This window comes from Dendrobates tinctorius, unplaced genomic scaffold (genome assembly GCF_039654945.1).
Source record: "Dendrobates tinctorius isolate UK_male_01 unplaced genomic scaffold, ASM3965494v1 ptg000044l, whole genome shotgun sequence".
Taxonomy (NCBI): domain Eukaryota; kingdom Metazoa; phylum Chordata; class Amphibia; order Anura; family Dendrobatidae; genus Dendrobates; species Dendrobates tinctorius.
In genome coordinates this window covers 2,532,464-2,550,847 of record NW_027361712.1, presented here as the reverse complement: position 1 = coordinate 2,550,847, position 18,384 = coordinate 2,532,464, and the positions used below count along the sequence as shown (strand labels likewise).

The 18,384-nt window shown below is 44.7% G+C and overlaps 1 protein-coding gene across 1 annotated transcript in view; it reads right to left on the bottom strand.

The window, feature by feature from the left end:
- Window positions 1–18,384, bottom strand: part of LRRC2 (leucine rich repeat containing 2) — a 608,842-nt gene that overhangs the window by 473,605 nt on the left and 116,853 nt on the right. Inside the window, exon 2 of the mRNA XM_073575526.1 lies at window positions 16,502–16,641. Coding sequence (XP_073431627.1) covers window positions 16,502–16,626 — 125 coding nt within the window. The 5' untranslated portion in view covers window positions 16,627–16,641. The remainder of the gene's footprint in view (window positions 1–16,501; window positions 16,642–18,384) is intronic.

Sequence of the window (18,384 nt, the reverse complement as noted above, 5' to 3'; positions counted from 1 at the left end):
GACCTTTTATTTGGCAAGTACTGCTTGAAATGCAGCCTGCCCTTGAAAAGGACCAGGGACTCTTCCACACAGATATTTTTTTCGGGGGTATATGTCTGGGAAAATTTTTTGTTAAAATAATTTATTAGGGGCCTGACTTTGTAAAGTCGGTCATAGTTGGGGTCATTGGGAGGGGGGCAATTTGCATTTTCCGTGAAATATAGAAATCGCAGAATGCTCTCAAATCGTCACTGGGCCATTACCTCTCTAAACATTGGGATGTTGTACAGGACATCAGTTGACCAATATGATCTGAGAGTGGGTTTCTTTATCAGACCCATATCGAGAAAAAGGCCAAAAAATTTTAAAATATCCGCCAAATCAACAGGTTTCCAGTTACTACCTTTGGAGTAGTAGGATGTGGGGTGGCCAGCAATGAATTGAGCAGCATACAAATTGGTCTGCTCAATCATTAAATTTAATAATTCTTCAGAGAGGAAAATTAAAAAAAAATCTACCTCCCTAAATCCAGCAGTGTCCACATGGACGCCCGTGGCAGAAATAAATTCTGGCACGCACAGAGTGTAGGATTCTGTGGGTGCCCAATCATTTGCAGCGGCAGTAGCGCTAGCACGTTCTCACCCACTGCGCTGTTGTTGATTTTCATCATCGCTAGAACTAGCGGATGAGGACAACATCTGCAAAAATTGCTGGTCCGTTTCACTGGCACTGTCTGTATCCGAACAGATCATGGTGTAAGCCTCATCTGCCGAATACGTACGTGCAGCCATTTCAATTTCCGTCTCTCTCTCTCTCTATATATATATATATAAAATATATATATATATATATGACAGAGGAGATGGGAGGACAGACAGACCGTCTGACAGGAAGACTGGGGTGACGCTGGGAGTGGGATAAAAATTGATTCTGAATTTCACACAGGTTTCTCAGGTTCTAACAGCAGCACAGCTCCAATCTCTAACAATGTCACAGACAGAGTGACAAGATGTAGCTGTGCTGCTGTTTCCCGCATTTGATACACTGCTGTGATTGGATAGTTACAGTTACTATCCAATCACAGCATTCAGAGATGCAGAGACGCTGTCATTGGTCCCTGCATCTCTTCACTGTCCTCCAAATGATGTGATCGTTCATGATCAGGCATCAGTAGGGTTAATCAGTTGAGGGGCGGTGCTCAGCACTCCCTGGCTGTTCCAATACCATCCCCCGACTCTCACAGCAGCAGGTCAGCCACTTTCATTTTCACTTTCTCCTCCGTTCTGGCAGGAGATCAGCATCTCCTACCAGATCACACTGTGTTTGGTCAGTCATATTGACTGACCAAACATAGCTCTCTGGGTGCGGGGACTGACTGCAAGGGTCCCTGCACCCCTTGAAGTGCCTGTCAGCTGTCATAGACAGCTGTCAGCACTTAACTGTCACTGCTTGTTTACAGGCAGTGACAGTTCAAAGGCATGACGTGCATAGTCCATCCTTGTGCAGGAAGTTACCTCCTGCTATGACGAACTGTGCACGTCAATAGACATTAAGGGGTTAAGGAAAAAGAAATCCAAACCTACTGTACAAATCCCTGCATGAAAAAGTGATTGCCCCTTAAACCTAATAACTGCTTGGGCCACCCTTATCAGGAACAACTGCAATCAAACATTTGTAATAACTGGCTATGAGTCTTTCACAATGCTCTGGAGAAATGTTGGCGCACTAATATTTGCAGAAGTGTTGTGATTCCGCTAGGCCAGGAGTTTGACTATGCCACTCGAAAGTCTTAATTTAGTTTTTCTAAAGCCATTCAGAGATGGACTTGCTGGTGTGTTTTGGATCATTGTCCTGCTGCATAACCCAAGTGCTCTTTAACTTGAGGTCACGAACAGATGACTGTATATTCTCATTCAGGATTTGGTAAACAGCAGAATTAATGTTTCCATTTATCTCATCAAGTCTTCCAGGTCCCGAAGCAGCAGTACAGCCCCAGGCAATCACATTAGCTCAACCATATTTTATTGTTGGTATGATGTTCCTTTTCTGAAATATTGTGTTGCATAGGGCCCTGTAGATTTGGATTTCATTTCACCTTCATAATGAAGACCTTCATTTAAAAATGGCATTTTAACTTTAGTTGTGTTATATTTGTCTATTATTTAAATTTATTTGGTGCTCTGATACAGGAAAGATACATATCTTTGTACTGTGTTGCCATCTTTTCAGCTAGCCATTAAAAGGTATCAACCACTGAGGACTCTCAATTCTAAATATTCTTTGGTGTGCTCTGAAACATGTGTGGCAAACCTGCAAAAGAATCAGCGCAGTCAGACATTCTGGGGTCAATACCAAAAGATCACATAGTAAACCAAGGGAAATATGATGTCGTAAGTCAGGTCACATGCCAGGGTCAGAATGCCAGAGAAATAGCGGATAAGCAAAGGGGCAGTAACAAACGGGTAGTCTGAACACAATTCAAAGGTCAGCAGCGGAATATCAGATGCAAAGGGGCAATAACAAATGGGTGGTCTGAACACGGTCCAAAGGTTAAGCAGCAGAAGAAGATCAGAACTTACAGCACAGGGTACAGGCAAACACACCAGAGAACACAAGCTTAGGCTAGTTTCACACTTGCTTTTTTTTGCAGCGCGTTTTTCCCGCAAAAAAACGCATTGAAAAAACGCATACATAAGCATACAACTGCTGCGTTTTTTTCAAGCATTTTTATGAGCATGCATGAAAAAAACGCAGCGTTTTTATGCGTTTGTATGCGTTTTTAGTGCGTTTTTACGGCGTTTGCGTTTTTTTCCAACATTTTTAGGTGGCCCCTCACACTACCCAAACCATGACTTTACTAACCCTAACCCTGACCCTAACCCTAACCCTGACCCTAACCCTAACCCTAACCCTGACCCTAACCCTTAACCAAATCATACTTAACCCTAACCCAAACCCTAAACCCTAACTAACCCTAACCCTAACCCTGACCCTAACCCTAACCCTAACCCTGACCCTAACCCTAACCCTAACCCTAACCCTGACCCTAACCCTAACCCTAACCCTGACCCTAACCCTTAACAAAACCATACTTAACCCTAACCCTGACCCTAACCCTAACCCTAACCCTAACCCTGACCCTAACCCTAACCCTAACCCTAACCCTGACCCTGACCCTAACCCTAACCCTAACCCTGACCCTAACCCTTAACAAAACCATACTTAACCCTAACCCTGACCCTAACCCTAACCCTGACCCTAACCCTAACCCTGACCCTAACCCTAACCCTAACCCTAACCCTGACCCTAACCCTTAACAAAACCATACTTAACCCTAATCCTGACCCTAACCCTGACCCTAATCCTTAACAAAACCATACTTAACCCTAACCCTGACCCTAACCCTAACCCTGACCCTAACCCTAACCCTAACCCTGACCCTAACCCTAACCCTAACCCTAACCCTGACCCTAACCCTTAACAAAACCATACTTAACCCTAATCCTGACACTAACCCTGACCCTAATCCTTAACAAAACCATACTTAACCCTAACCCTGACCCTAACCCTAACCCTGACCCTAACCCTAACCCTAACCCTGACCCTAACCCTAACCCTAACCCTAACCCTGACCCTAACCCTTAACAAAACCATACTTAACCCTAATCCTGACCCTAACCCTGACCCTAACCCTTAACCAAACCATACTTAACCCTAACCCTGACCCAAACCCCAACCCTAACCCTGACCCTGACCCTAACCCTAACCCTAAACCCCCTTAACTAACCCTAACTCTAACCCAAACCCCTAAATTCCATGGTTAAAAAAAAAAAACGCATATGCAAAAAAACGCATACATGAGCATGCCAGTGCGCACATATGCGCATCCATAGGCTATAATGGCCATTTTTAGCGCAAAACGTGCGCATATGTGCGCATGCGCTTTTTTGCAGGGCCAAAAAATGCAACATGCTGCGTCTGGAAAATACCAACGCACACCCCAAAAAAACGCAGCGCATGAAAATCGCATACATGCGCTTACCAGCGCGCAGGTATGCGCACCCATGTTAAATATAGGGGAAAAAACGCATGCGCAGGTATGCATTTTTTTCCAGCGCTAAAAAACGCAAATGTGAAACCAGCCTTAGAACAAACTTTTGACTGGCAAGGATCTGAGCCAGACAGCTCACCTAAATAGCAAGGCAATTACCAAGAATATGGAGCACCTGTGGAAATCTGTGCATCTTCCAGTCAGATGGCAATGACAGCTCAGCACGCCTCAGCATAGGATAGGATGATAGAGCTGTCCATCACAGAGTCCCAGACACTCTGAGCAGAGAAATTGTGACAATACCATGCAAAAAGTAGCAAAACCATAACGAAAATAAACCTTTATGGTAAGATTATTTTTATTTCCCCATTTTACCTTAAATGAACAGTGAAGCAATTTTGCAAATAATTTTCACTATGTATTTCTTATTGATTTGTTTTTATGAAGATCAATGAGTTTCTATGGTAACAAACTTTGACATCACTGTATAGTCTGATTCCGTAGTCATATTCTCTTTCACCTTTATGATTTTCTTTGGTAACTTATATTCCTTGGGATATCAATAGTAAAATGAACCGTGCACAGCAACTGTGAAAGTAGCACAATATTAGGAAAGAGTTTCTAGTCTTTAATGAAATTAATCTCTGACTCAAGTAGGAGGGGGAAAAGAATAAATTATTAACACCCCCTTATCTTACTTTGAATGTTTATTAAAAACCTTTATTAACAATGCCAAAGTGATTTAATTACTGCCTCTCAGCAAACACGGAAAGTATCACCTCTTTGCATTCCGAATACCCGATTTAACTGATATCAATCTTTCCAAAAATAACAAAAAAATAAAATGGTAAGCGGTTGTGGCATGGCGACTGGTCATGTGATTGATGGGCAGTATGTATCGCAGAGGTGGGTGGCCCTGTGATGGAAGCCAGGAAGAGGTTCTGTCAGCAGATGTACTGCTGAGGGTTTTGCTATATATGTTGGGAGGCTTCCAGGTGACTTGTAGAGATGGGTGGGTACAGTAACCTACATACCCACCCACCCACCCAAGGGGGGTGTATCTTAATACCTAATGAAGCCTTTGTGCTTGTGTATGTTCATGGGTTTGGAGTCTGGCAGTGTGCACAGACTTCCATGTGTCCAGGTGGGACACTGAGCGTGGTCTCTGTGCCAAAGAAGGAGAAGCCCTCCTGTATGTATGGCTCAAGATGGAGCCTCCAGGCTTGACATTTCCCTGGCCTGTGTGTGCACAGGACCTGAGGGAGAAAAGCCAAGCTAAGGACTGTTTTTGTGTTGCTGTAAGACTGTTTGCCTTTTGCTTATGCTTCCATGGTTTATGGAGAAAATAAACCAAATGGACTCATTTTAACCTGAGTGTGCCAGTGTTTACCTCCAAGACTGGCAACGTGAGTAATCCCCATCCACAGACAGTGTGGAACGTTACAGTTGGTGCTAAACTGCGAGCAACTGTTCAAAAAGCACATGTGGCTGTGCTGGGGACTCTGAGCCATGAGAGCGTATGGTCTGACAACCGTGAGTAATACTGACCAAGGTCAGTGAGAGCTATTTTTGGGATACCTCTGCAGTTAAGAGGGATCTGAGAACCTGCGTGGCCAACAGGTAACGGAATGGAGTCTGTGTTATGCTGACCGGGGTCATAAAGAAACTGTGTATTGATATTTGTGGGATACCTCTGAGGATAAGGGGTATCCGGGAACCTGTGTGGCCGTCACCAACAGGTAACAGACAGGAGTCTGTGGTATGCCGACCAGGGTCAGTGAAAAACTGTAAGAAATGGCTATAGGGTGCCTCTTAGGATAAGAGGTACCCGGGAACCTGTGTGGCTGACACCAACAGGTAATGGACAGAAGTCCGTGTTGTGCTGACCGGGGTCAGTGAGAGACTGTTTTTTTTTTAAAAAAAAACACATGTGAGGTGTTTGCTGTGGCTCGATGGGGTCAAATTTTTTTCAAGACAGCATCCTGTGGCTCGGCGGGGCCATGAAGATGACAAGCGTCTGGCTGTAACTCGGCGGGGTTACGAAGCTTGCAGTGGATCGGCGGGTCCACGAAGTCTGTGGTAGCAGGAGCTGCCATGGCAGCAGCAGCGCCTTGTGAGCGGCATCTGGAGGTGCCAGTGGTTTGTGACTGCAACAGGAGTGATGGCAGTGCCAGTAGGAGCTGGTGAGGTATCATAGGAGGACAGTGTGAACTAGGTCATACAAACTCTTAACGGGCCAGTACAAGCCCAGAAAGATCTAGGTGTACTGTGGTACTGTTGGGGCAGATAGACTGCTGTGTACAGGCCTCTAGAGGGGACATGGGGAAATTCCAAAAGGGGGTGGTGGTCCAAAAAGGGATGGTGTCCCAGAGGGAGGCGGAGTCCCAAAAGGGGATAGTGACCCAAAAAGGGGCGGAGCTTTCAAAAGGGGCGGCACTGGTTACCTCAGTGGACATGTCTGGGGAACAACAGTGTTTTATGTCTGACTTATTCTGAGTGCGGCATAGACTTTCCGCTTGATGACAAGCCGCAGGTGTGTACCTTGATGTTACACCGTGAAGGAATCTTTGGAGGGTTGGACTCAGAGTCAGGTGACTCTGACAGGAACTCCTCTCGTTTTCTATCTGACCGAGAAAAAGGTCAAGGTTCACTGAAACCATGGGGTCACTGTGGACTATACTGTGGACAGAGTTATGATTAATATGTCCAAAAGTGTTGAGTGCCAAGGTGGCAGTATACCACCGAAATTATTGTACCCCTTTGAGAGGGGCCGGTACTTTGTGGTTTGAAGATGCATGGGAAGTTGATGAAGTGTGGGGTGGCTCAAAGCAGGAGGTAGCACCATCTAAGGTCGACAGTCTAGAGTTCTGGGTGACCGGGAGAAAGTGTGGGTCTGACCAACTCGGGGACTTAGCTGGGGTGACCAAATGTGTGACCATGGGAAACGGGGTACCTCCAGGAAAGGGGTCCAACACCTGTTTGAGTGGGGACTTGCTGTTCCAGGATGACAGGGTGAGTGGGGGTGACTCCAATTCAGACTGTGACTCTAATACAAGGGAAAGTGTGTGTAGTAAGGAGGTCACTTTATCTCGGACAAACCACAGCACAGAGGGAGATAGTGATGGGCTGGAATTAAAATAGACCTGTAGTAGACCCGCAGAGACCATAGAGACGGATGCAGGAACAGGTGGAGCTCTGGAGAGGTAGAGTATGGGTGGGCAAGAGAGCCTATCTGAAAATATGATTAAAGAACTGATGGCGTGATATGTGCTGGCCAAAAGAGAGCAGGACCATGAGATAGAGCTGTTTAAAAAGACTGTAAAAGAGCATGTTGAACGAGAAAGGGTCCTAATACAAGCAGCTGAGCACAGAGTGGATGAGCTGGAGAAGTAAATCTCTGAGCCCAAAGGTCAACTGTTAATGTGTCAAACTGAGAACAAGGCCATATTGGGAGATATGGAGGTGCTCCGGGAAGCAATAAGAGGTCTAATGCAAGAGAAGACGTTGGGGGTTGCAGAATTACAGCAGCAGTGCCAGAGTGATAATGAGGCAGAGCTGCAAATGCCCATCTTGGAAAGGGGTCTTGAAGAATGTGTAACGGAGGAAGAGTTTGTGCTGAGGGCGGAACAAGACAATCAACCGGTCGTGGAAGATGTCTTGATGGAAAGGTCCATGGCAAAGTGGGAGCCAGCTGTCAAAGAAGGGGAGACTTCGCTTTTCAAGTGTGTAATAGAGGTACCCGAAGACATGCAAGAAGCGTGTGCCATTGAGGATGTGCATGAGGCCTTTAGAAAGGCCATAGAAGCATGTAGTGTGAACTGGGCACCAGAGACGAAACAATTGGTCGTACTGTCAACTAGGGAAGTCGCAGTGAAGCGAGTCGCTGTCCTGAGGCATATGCATCTACAATGCCTCCGAACTAAGCAGATGATCCTGTTGAGGAATAAGGAAGCCGCTCGACGTCCAGAGTGTGGGAGGAAGGTTCACAGTCAGGGGGGCATTGCAGAAGACATCATTCAAGTGCCAGAGGTCTGGTGAGTAAGATCATAAGAATGTTTGGGAAAGTGATGCAGGAGATGGTGAATAGGTCTGATGTAAAGAGAGTGAGGATTCCGGCTGATGACGAAGCCCAGGTCGTGGGTGAAGACGGGATGGTTCGATTCCTCATTGTCGGATCCATGGAGAGTCCTGGGAATATCCGGATGCTCCTGGAGTATCGCGTGGCGTACCTGAAGGAAGTAGAACAGCTAAAATTTGAGAGGGAGCAAATCAACAGAGAGCTGCAGGAAATGGGAAGAAGATGGCCGCCACCTTCAACTCGCAGTATAGAGAGGCGAAGAGGTTCTCTAAAGACTGGAAGTCATCCAGCTGAAGGTAACAGAGCATAGAGACAAATGGAAGGACTGCTCTCCAGGCAGTAAAGACCATGGATGAAATGGCCAGCAGAGAGGACAGTAGGTGGCTTGACGGAAGAGATAGAAGTAGTGATGCCTCAGTTAGCTATGGACTGAGTGACCTAAGTGGAAAACCCTGTAGTGGACGTGGTGACAAAGAGTCAGACCAGAGATGTGGTATGGGTGCAAGAGAATTGCAATGCCGGATTCACCGCTTTGGGTTCAGGTGGTCTGACAAGGGGTCATCTCTATTAAAAGACGTGATGGATGATGGGTATCTACAAAGAGGTTCAGTAACAGGGCTGACTTTGTCAGACGGTTTGACTGGCCGAGATGACCAAGAAGGGCTTCTGGGCGGGTAATAGAAAGTGACAAGCCCCACGGCTTAAGGCAGAGGGGGGAATATGTGGCATGGCGACTGGTCATGTGATTGATGGGCGGTATGTATTGCAGAGGTGGGTGGCCCTGTGATGGAAGCCTGGATGTGGTTCTGTCAGCAGATGTACTGCTGAGGGTTTTGCTATATATGTTGGGAGGCTTCCAGGTGATTTGGAGAGATGGGTGGGTCCATTCACCCACATACCCACCCAAGGGGTGTGTATCTTAATACCTAATGAAGCCTTTGTGCTTGTGTATGTTCATGGGCTGGTCATGACTATCTGACCAGCCCATGTGATCCATACCTCACCTATGGGTGTGGTTACAGGGCTATGTAATTGAGGTGTTTAGCACATGTGAGTGAGTGTTTTGAAGTCTAGTAGTGTGCACAGACTTCCATGTGTCCAGGTGGGACACTGTGAGAGTGGTCTCTGTGCAGAAGAAGGAGAAGCCCTCCTGTATGTATGGCTCAAGATGGAGCCTCCGGACTGGACATTTCCCCGGCCTGTTTGTGCACAGAACCTGAGGGAACAAAGCCCAGCTAAGGACTGTTTTTGTGTTGCTGTAAGACTGTTTGCCTTTTGGTCATGCTTCCATGGTTTATGGAGAAAATTAACCAAATGGACTCATTTTAACACTGAGTGTGCCAGTGTTTACCTCCAAGACCGGCAACGTGAGTAATCCCCATCCACAGACAGTGTGGAATGTTACACGGTATAATGAATAAAAAGATGCTTGAGACGTTGTTAACCAAGATACGTCCTTACCTGATCACAAGGGGTGGCACCCTAAAATAGATACACAGTGGTGCACTCTCTTCATGTCTTTTATCTCTTTTCTTTGAAAGCCCTCATGTTAGAGCACACACTGTTAGGTGCTGGCTTCCTGCCTCTGCACAGGAGGAATCCCGAGCCTTGCCTTCTGCGGTCTCCCATTTGGTCCCGGCCACAGAGGAGGCTGCTCAGCAAAGACATCATTCCCATCGTCTTGATCAGGCCAGGGCTGTTGGTTCAGTTGCTGTTGCCATCTCAGGGTCAGCTTTAGCAGCCTGCACTTTTCAGCAGCAAGCAGTTCCTGGGACTAAGTCCTTCTTTCAGCATGCCCGCGAGTTGTCCTCTCATTGGAGGCCGGGGTTCACATGCTCAGGTCCTATTGCAGCTCGGATTGGGCTATCATGAAGGTCCCGAAAGGCTGCATCTATAAAAGGATCGCATGACCGCACGGCCGTGCGCTAATATAGAAAAAGATTAGATCATGTGGAGTGAGTGTTGTATGCATGTATGAATGTCTCTGGTGAATGACTCATTAAGAAACCCCTACCCTTGGTATGCATGTGTTGTGCAGCCTAGCCTGTTAAGTGCCCAGGCTTAGGTGTAGGTAGAGGCAGAGTCAGAGACTGGCATCAGCATCCACCGGTGGCTCTACACGCCACGGTGCACTTGCTTGACACTCCACCATAGTCAGCGTCTATAGTTGCATCCGCAGGTGTGACACCGCATGCTCAGAAGGTCTAGAGGGACTCTGACCCCATGTCCTTGGGGCAGAGTTCTGTAACCACATTCTGTGCGCTCCCTTGATGAGCTCTGTGAGTTCTAACAGACTCCGGCATTTATGTTCCACGGTAGTGCGGCTCTGTGATGTAACAGAGTCAGCTTCAGTACACATTGGGTGACTATTAAACTGCGTGTGGTCTTTTATACCGCCATATAGTCTCCGCCATTACTGAACAGCATTTTCCATCTCTGCACGGTGGACCCCGGGCTGCGAATGCACCTTATACCATCTTTATTATTTGGTGCGTTCCGCCAGCCCCTAACACACACAGGCTGATATTCAGCAATAAAATATGAAAACAAGATAATATCAAACACTAGTAGATTAAAAAAATGTTTAAAGACTTGCAGTAAATAGTAATGCTCCATCACTCCTTCAATAGCAACACCTGCATAAACATTAAAATTAGCAAATACAGTTGCATGTAAAAGCTTTGGTAACCCTGGTCAAAATTACTGTTATTGTGAACAGTTAAGGAAGTTGAAGATGAAATGATCTCTAAAAGGCCTAAAGTTAAAGATGACACATTTCCTTTGTATTTTAGGCAAAAAAATATATTTTCATCTTTTACATTTTAAAAATAATAAAAAGACCTGATGCAAACGTTTGGGCATCCTTGGAGAAATGTGTGCTCAGATAACTTTCACCAAGGTTTCAGACCTTAATTGGCCTTTTAGGGCTATGGCTTGTTTACTATAATCATTAGGAAAGGCCAGGTGATACAAACTTCCCAGCTTTATAAAAATCCTGCTTCCTCTTACATTGTGCCAAAAAACATTAGTCATGGGCTCTTCTAAGCAGCTGCCTAGCACTCTGAAAATGAAAATGGTGGAGACCTACAAAGCAGAAGGCTAAAGAAAGTTATCAAGGTGTTTTCAAATTGTCCTTATCTCAGCTCGAAATGTAATTAAGAAATGGCAGTGAACAGTAACAGTGGAGGTCAAGATAAGGTCTAGAAGACCAAACAAAATTTAATTAAGAGATGCTTATAGAATTTCTAGAGATGCAATTCAGAATCCCCGATGGGCTGCAGAAGACTTTCAGAAAGATTTAGCAGACTCTGGAGCTGTGGTACATTGTTCTATTGTTTATAGACACCTGCGCAAATATAGCTTTTATGGAACTGTCATCAGAAGAAAGTCTCTCCTGTGTCCTCACCATAACAGTCAGCATAGGAAGTATGCAAAAGAGCATCTAAATAAGCCTGATGCATTTGGTAACAAGTCCTGTAAAATAATCAGGGTTAAATAGAACTCTTTGGTCTCAATGATCAAAAGTAAATGTGGAGAAAAAAGGGTACATAATTTCAGGAAGCAAACATCTCGCCAACTATTAAGCATGGGGATGGATCAATCATACTTTGTGGTTGTGTTGCAGCAAGTGGCACAGGAAACATTTCAGAGATAGAGGGAAGAATGAATTCAATGAAATTTCAACAATTTCAAACATAACACCATGTAAAAAAGCTCAGGTTGAAAAGAGGATAGCATCTACAAATGCATAATGATTCAAAACACAAGTTAAAATCCACAATAAACTACCTCAAAAGGTGCAACTAAAGGCTTTATGATGGCCCTCACAGTCCCTGATCAGAGCATCATTGAAAAACTGTAGCTAGACCTCAAAATGGCAGTGCATACAAGATGACTCAGGAAAATCACAGAGTTGGAAGAATTTTTCCAATTTGCTGCTTGTGTTACTATTTTGTTTTTTTTTAAGGATTGATATAATTATAGGCTGGCATTTAGAATTTTTAGCTCTCAGACAAATCTGAAACAACATTGTAGATCTAGAACTTCAAGTAGACCTGTGAGTTCATTTAATTGTTTTTGCTATAATAAGTATCTAGTACCTAGGTCTACTTGGTTGTTATTAGAGATGAGCGACTTTGCCTTTTTTTAGGGTCGAGTCGGGTTTCATGAAACCCGACTTTCTCAAAAGTCGAGTCGAACAAAATCGGCCGACTATCGTGAAAAGTCGAAGATCCAACTGAAACACGAAACCCAATGCAAGTCAATGGGGAAGCAAAGTTGGCAGGGAGTAGAGGACAATAAACAGACTTACATGCCGGACCGCTGTTTTAAAGTGTGCGAGAACTCTCTCTCTCCCCGGACGCTGCACATGTCATCTCATTGCCCACAGTGTACGTCCTTGCTCAGTGGCTGAAAAAAGTCACGTGCAAGCATTCTGGGAAATCCAACTTTGGTGCTTGGGTCAGCGACCGCATGGCCGACCTCACGCTATGGTCGGGTTTCGTTTGGCGAAACCCGACTTTAGCGAAAGTCAGCTACTTTTGAATTTGACTGACCCGTTTCGCTCAACTCTAGTTGTTATACCTTAAAAGATGTGTTGGTATTAATAAAAATTGTTTTGGAATTGTGAGGCTCTTCATTCCTGCAGCCAACCTAAGTGTGCCAATTTCCATTTTTGCCCAGTATCTAGTTACAGTGTTCTCCATCATTATCTTTTCTTGTGTCTTGGTATATCTGAAGAACCATTGTTAAGCCTGCCACTCACACACCTTCTAAGCACTGCCCTACTCACCATGTGTTTGACTCTGCTCTATCTTAGTACCTGACCACCTCTCTGAGTTTTCTTGTGTTGGTTGTGAGTCATAGGTGGGCGCAGCTGAACTCTGCAGGAATTTTTATCCGTGTCCTGCAGAGATTTGCTTCTTCATCTTATCACCTGAAAGGTGATATATCAAGCGACTCCACCCCCCATTCCTTGCCCAAACATTGGTTCCTAGTTCCTTACCAATCTTCTTTAACCTCTGAACTTCTGACCTCAGCTATGTGTATCAAATGTCAATTGTTTACTGCGACAGAAAGGAGCCACAAGAAAGCAGTGTCTGATTTGTCCAACTCCTGCACTGTTTAGAAGTACTTCACCTTCAAATTAAATTGGTCAGATTTCTTTTAGCAGTACAGGGGTTAATCTGCTCAGTTGAGAGCTATTGGAAGCTTTACTGCATTAATGCTCTCTGCTGTTCACTGTTGGCCACTCCCCTCTCCTATATATTCTGGGCCCTTGATAGCAGTCATTGCCAGAGATACTTATGCTGCATGGTTAGGAGATGGTGGTTTGTGGTTGTTGTTTGAGAAGGTGTTTGGTGGATTTATCTGAGTTTGTTACTAGGTTTTGGGTATATACTAATACCCCTCCTTCTACTACTTTGGCTCTATCCCATCCTCTACTACTCGGTGTTTTCCTCTGTGGTTTGTGTAAGTATATGATTACAATTTTTCTTTGTCCCTGATTGTATTATCTTGTTAGTCTGGTTGGTGTATTATGGTACACTACTACTCCTCACTTCATTTGGTTGGGGAAGGATACAGACTGAGGGAAGTTTCAGGAGCTAAGGCAAGGTATGTGGCCCTGGTTTCCTCACCATCAGAAGTAATCCAGGGACGAATGCGACCTAGTGCCCCCTAGCGTTAGGAACAGCAAAGGAGCCCATGGTCCCAGGACACCCGACAACAGAGTTGGGAAATTGAATCTGAGCTGCTTACCATGATCTCAGATTGCCTGACCACATATTTGTCTTTACCTTTGCCCTCCTGTACCTCATACCAAAGCCTCTGATCTCACCCAGTCAGCTGCTGTAGTCCCAGAGACTGCCCTGGAGTGGTGCCTGGTGTCTACTGCCAACCCAGCCTATCCTCACCATCAGAGGCCCTAGTGAAGACCCAGTAGGCACTCAGTTATACCCCTCCAGGGAAAGCCTGGCCCGTTGGACAATGGGTCTGTAACGGAAATGGTAGAACCACTGTGCCATGGTCCAAGGAGAGCTTAGAGAGGTATAACTAGGAGAGTATCTGAATCTTCGCTAGAGCCTTTGATGGTTAGGTTAGGCTTGGCTCCTGATGAACACCAGGTGCTACTCCAGGACAGACCACAGAAGTACTGCTGACCCCCATGGGACTGGTAGCAGGAACTGCCCAGAGGGTGGGACAGCAGATGCAGGCACTGAAAGAAGACAGGGACCATGGATACAGACAGGTCTAGCTGATATACAGATTGGCACTAACTGGTGTAGGCTGGTCTGACTGGTAAGCAGGAGAGCAGTGGCAGGTGCAGAATAGACTGGATGATATACAGATGAGCACTGACAGGTATAGACTGGAGCTGCAGAAGTACAGATGAGCACTGGCAGTTGTGAATTGGACCATCTGATTTACAGATGTGCACTGACATATGCTAACTGGACTGGCTGATATTCAGATGAACACTGGCAGGTGCAGACTGGACCTGACAATTTACAGATGAGCAGTTGAAGGTGCGAACAGGACAGTCTGAAATTCAGTTGAGCGCTGGCAGGAGCGGACTGAACCGGCTGGAGTACAGATGAGCATTGGCAGGAGCAGACTGGACCTGCTGAAACTGAGATAGATAAGCCTGTATGGGCAGACATGAACAGGACAGGTAGACTGGTGGGTAGTGGGGACCTGACAACTAGCAAGTGTGCTAAGGCCTAACTAACCACTTTGCTCAGTCACCTCTATGCTGGTGGAGGTGCCTTAAATAGTAGATGTCCCCCAGCAACTGGCTGGGGACACTTTAGGAAGGTACAAGCAGCCCCTTTAAGAAAGAGGGAGCGCACACCCTATTCAGTGCCCAGGGATCTACGTGCTGTGCGCACACCATCATCAGACACAGAGGAAGGAGGAAGTGTGGTGTGCGGGCCACAGTGGTGAGTAAGCCGGGGTCTCTGCAAGGGAAGAGGGGCAGCATGCATAGATGCTGGTGCTACAGGGTCCACATCCATCTGAGTTACAACCATTAAATATAGGTTAAGAAAAGCTACATGTGCATTTATGGCTTCTGGACATTATAAATTAAGAACTGTAGTTACAGTGGAGAAAAAAAGTATTTAGTCAGCCACTAATTGTGCAAGTTCTCCCACATAAAAAGATGAGAGAGGCCTGTAATTGACATCAAAGGTAGACCACAACTATGAGAGTCAAAATGAGAAAACAAATCCAGAAAATCACCTTGCCTGATTTGGCAACATTTATTTTGCAAATTATGGTGGAAAATAAGGTCCCCTTACAGAAAAGTGCTGCTTCACTTTGCCTACTTGCTATTTTGTGATTTATTACCACAATGAGCAGGCTTTGAGATTATACTGGAGCAGCTCTCTGCCTAGACACTTCACTATTTACAGTGACTGGGCACCATTTGGGTTTTCTCCATCAGTCCATCCTTTTGTATCTTCTACTGTTTGTATTTGTACTTGTAATTGTATTGTTGTTATTATGACTTTTTGATATGACATTAAATATTTGCATTTTATATATGTACTCTTATGTCTCTCATCCACAAAGATCTCCACAGTTCTTCCCATCCTATATCTCTTCCCTCATCTGTGTCTATCATCTTACCTGTGCTCCCCTCTCTGCAACTGATCTGAGAATAACATACTCCATAATCTGAACTTCCAACTCCCGTCTCCAAAACTTCTCTCATGCTGTTCCAGTTTTCTGAAATGCGTTACCACGAACGATCTGACTAATACCCAGCCCCCGTGTTTCTAAATGTGCTTTAAAAACATAGCTCATGAGGCAGGCTTACCACTCAATTCACTATTCTAACCCTCCCTTGTTTATAAATTTTACTCAGAACATGGTCTCTCCTATTCATCTGTGTACACTGCCTTCTCCCAATAGCACTTGGCATCTGCACCTAGACAGATATTGGCTGGTAACTGGATCATGCAGTTTAATTGCAATGCCCTATTTATTATAATAATGGCTGAACCATACTTGACAGGGACTTTCTGCCTATTGTGTCCCCCTTATTTCCATATAGATTGTAAGCTAGCAAGCAGGGCCCTCACTCCTCGTAGCTTTTGAACTATGTGTCACTTTGTGTTATGTTAATTGTTTGTACATGTCCCCGCTTAATTGTAAAGTGATGCCGAAGTGGTTAGCGCTGTAGAAATAAAATAATTATTATTAACCACTGATCACTATGCTGCCGATGCTACAGAACTGTATAAGTGTTTTTAAGTCTTCCTAAATAAAATGCTCTATGGCTATGTGCGGAAGAATTTTTAGTAAAAAAAACTAGTAGATTTAGTGCAGATTTGATACTTTTGAGAAATATTTTGGTGATATAGCATATACTATTTGACTGTACTTACTTTTGCAAGGCGCTAGTTTCTATCCGCGCTTTCTCCTTTTTGCATCGCTCTTTATATTTCTTAACACGAGTTTCCCAAAGTCCTCTTATCTGGGAGAAGTCAACAACAATGACTTCAAACGTCATGGCCTTACATCCGATCTGGTTGAAAAAAAGTTGTAGGAGCAGAAATGACAGTTAAAAAATTGGGTAAGCCAAAAACACTCTCGTGTAACAGATTGAAATTCTTTACAGCTTTGTTTCAGGATGTCGCAGAAAAAAATGGCCCTTCCATTTTTTACTCTAGATGTTAGTTCACTTTATTTGAATATTAAACATGACCCAGGTCTAAAATCTATGGAATTTTATCTCAGCAATAGTGTTGAGCTTTCCGATACCGCAAGTATCGGGTATCGGCCGATATTTGCCGTATCGGAATTCCGATACCGAGTACCGATACTTTTTTCGTATCGGATACCGGAATCGGAAGTCCAAAATGCAATGAGCCACTTTTGTGGCTCTGATTGGCTGCCGAAATGACATCATCATGATGCGCTGTCTGTGCGCATCATGATGCGCCGTCAGTTCGGGCCTTCGGGGGGGCTGTGCCGACTGTCCGGGGGTCTGTGCCGGCCTGCCGGTGGTCTGTGCAGGCTCCGGGGGTCTGTGCCGGCCTGCCGGGGGGCTGTGCCGGCCTGTCGGTGGTCTGTGCAGGCTCCGGGGGGCTGTGCCGGCCTGCCGGGGGGCTGTGCCGGCCTGCCGGTGGTCTGTGCAGGCTCCGGTGGTCTGTGCCGGCCTGCCAGGGGGCTGTGCCGGCCTGCCGGTGGTCTGTGCAGGCTCCGGGGGGCTGTGCAGGCATCGTCCGATGGGACTACAAGTCCCATCGGGCGATGCCTGCTACCATGATAGTGATTGACACATTAGCCAATGATGGGACAGCAGTAGTCCCATCATCCGGCTAATGTGTTGAATGTAAAAAAAAAATAAAAAAAAATGTACATGCTACATACATGCTACATACATACAACATGCATACTACATATATACTACATGTAATATACATACTACATGCAACATGCATACTACATACATGCTACATACTACATGCATGCTACATACATGCTACATACTACATACATGCTACATACATACTACATACATAATACATATATACTACATGCATGCAACATACATACAACATATATACTATATATACTACATGTAACATACATACTACATATATACTACATGCTACATACATGCTACATACTACATACATACTACATGCATGCAACATACATACAACATATATACTACATGCATACTACATATATACTATATATACTACATGTAACATACATACTACATATATACTACATGCTACATACATGCAACATACATACTACATACATGCTACATACATACTACATACATAATACATATATACTACATGCATGCAACATTCATACAACATATATACTACATGCATGCAACATGCATACTAAATATATACTATATATACTACATGTAACATACATACTACATATATACTACATGCTACATACATGCAACATACACACTACATGCTACATACATGCAACATACATACTACATACATGCTACATACATACTACATATATACCACATGCATGCAACATGCATACTACATATATACTACATGCATACAACATACATATATACTACATACAATACATACATATAGACATACAGTACATATAACATAGAGTACATACTCACCGTCACTTGTCACTTTGATCCCTGAAGCCATTGTCCCCTTGAGGAATAAATATCAAAATAAAAAAACACCAATATAATTACCCCGATCCGCAGAAGTCCACGAGGGTCCCACGTCCATCTTGCGTGGAGAACAGCAGCATCAGCTGA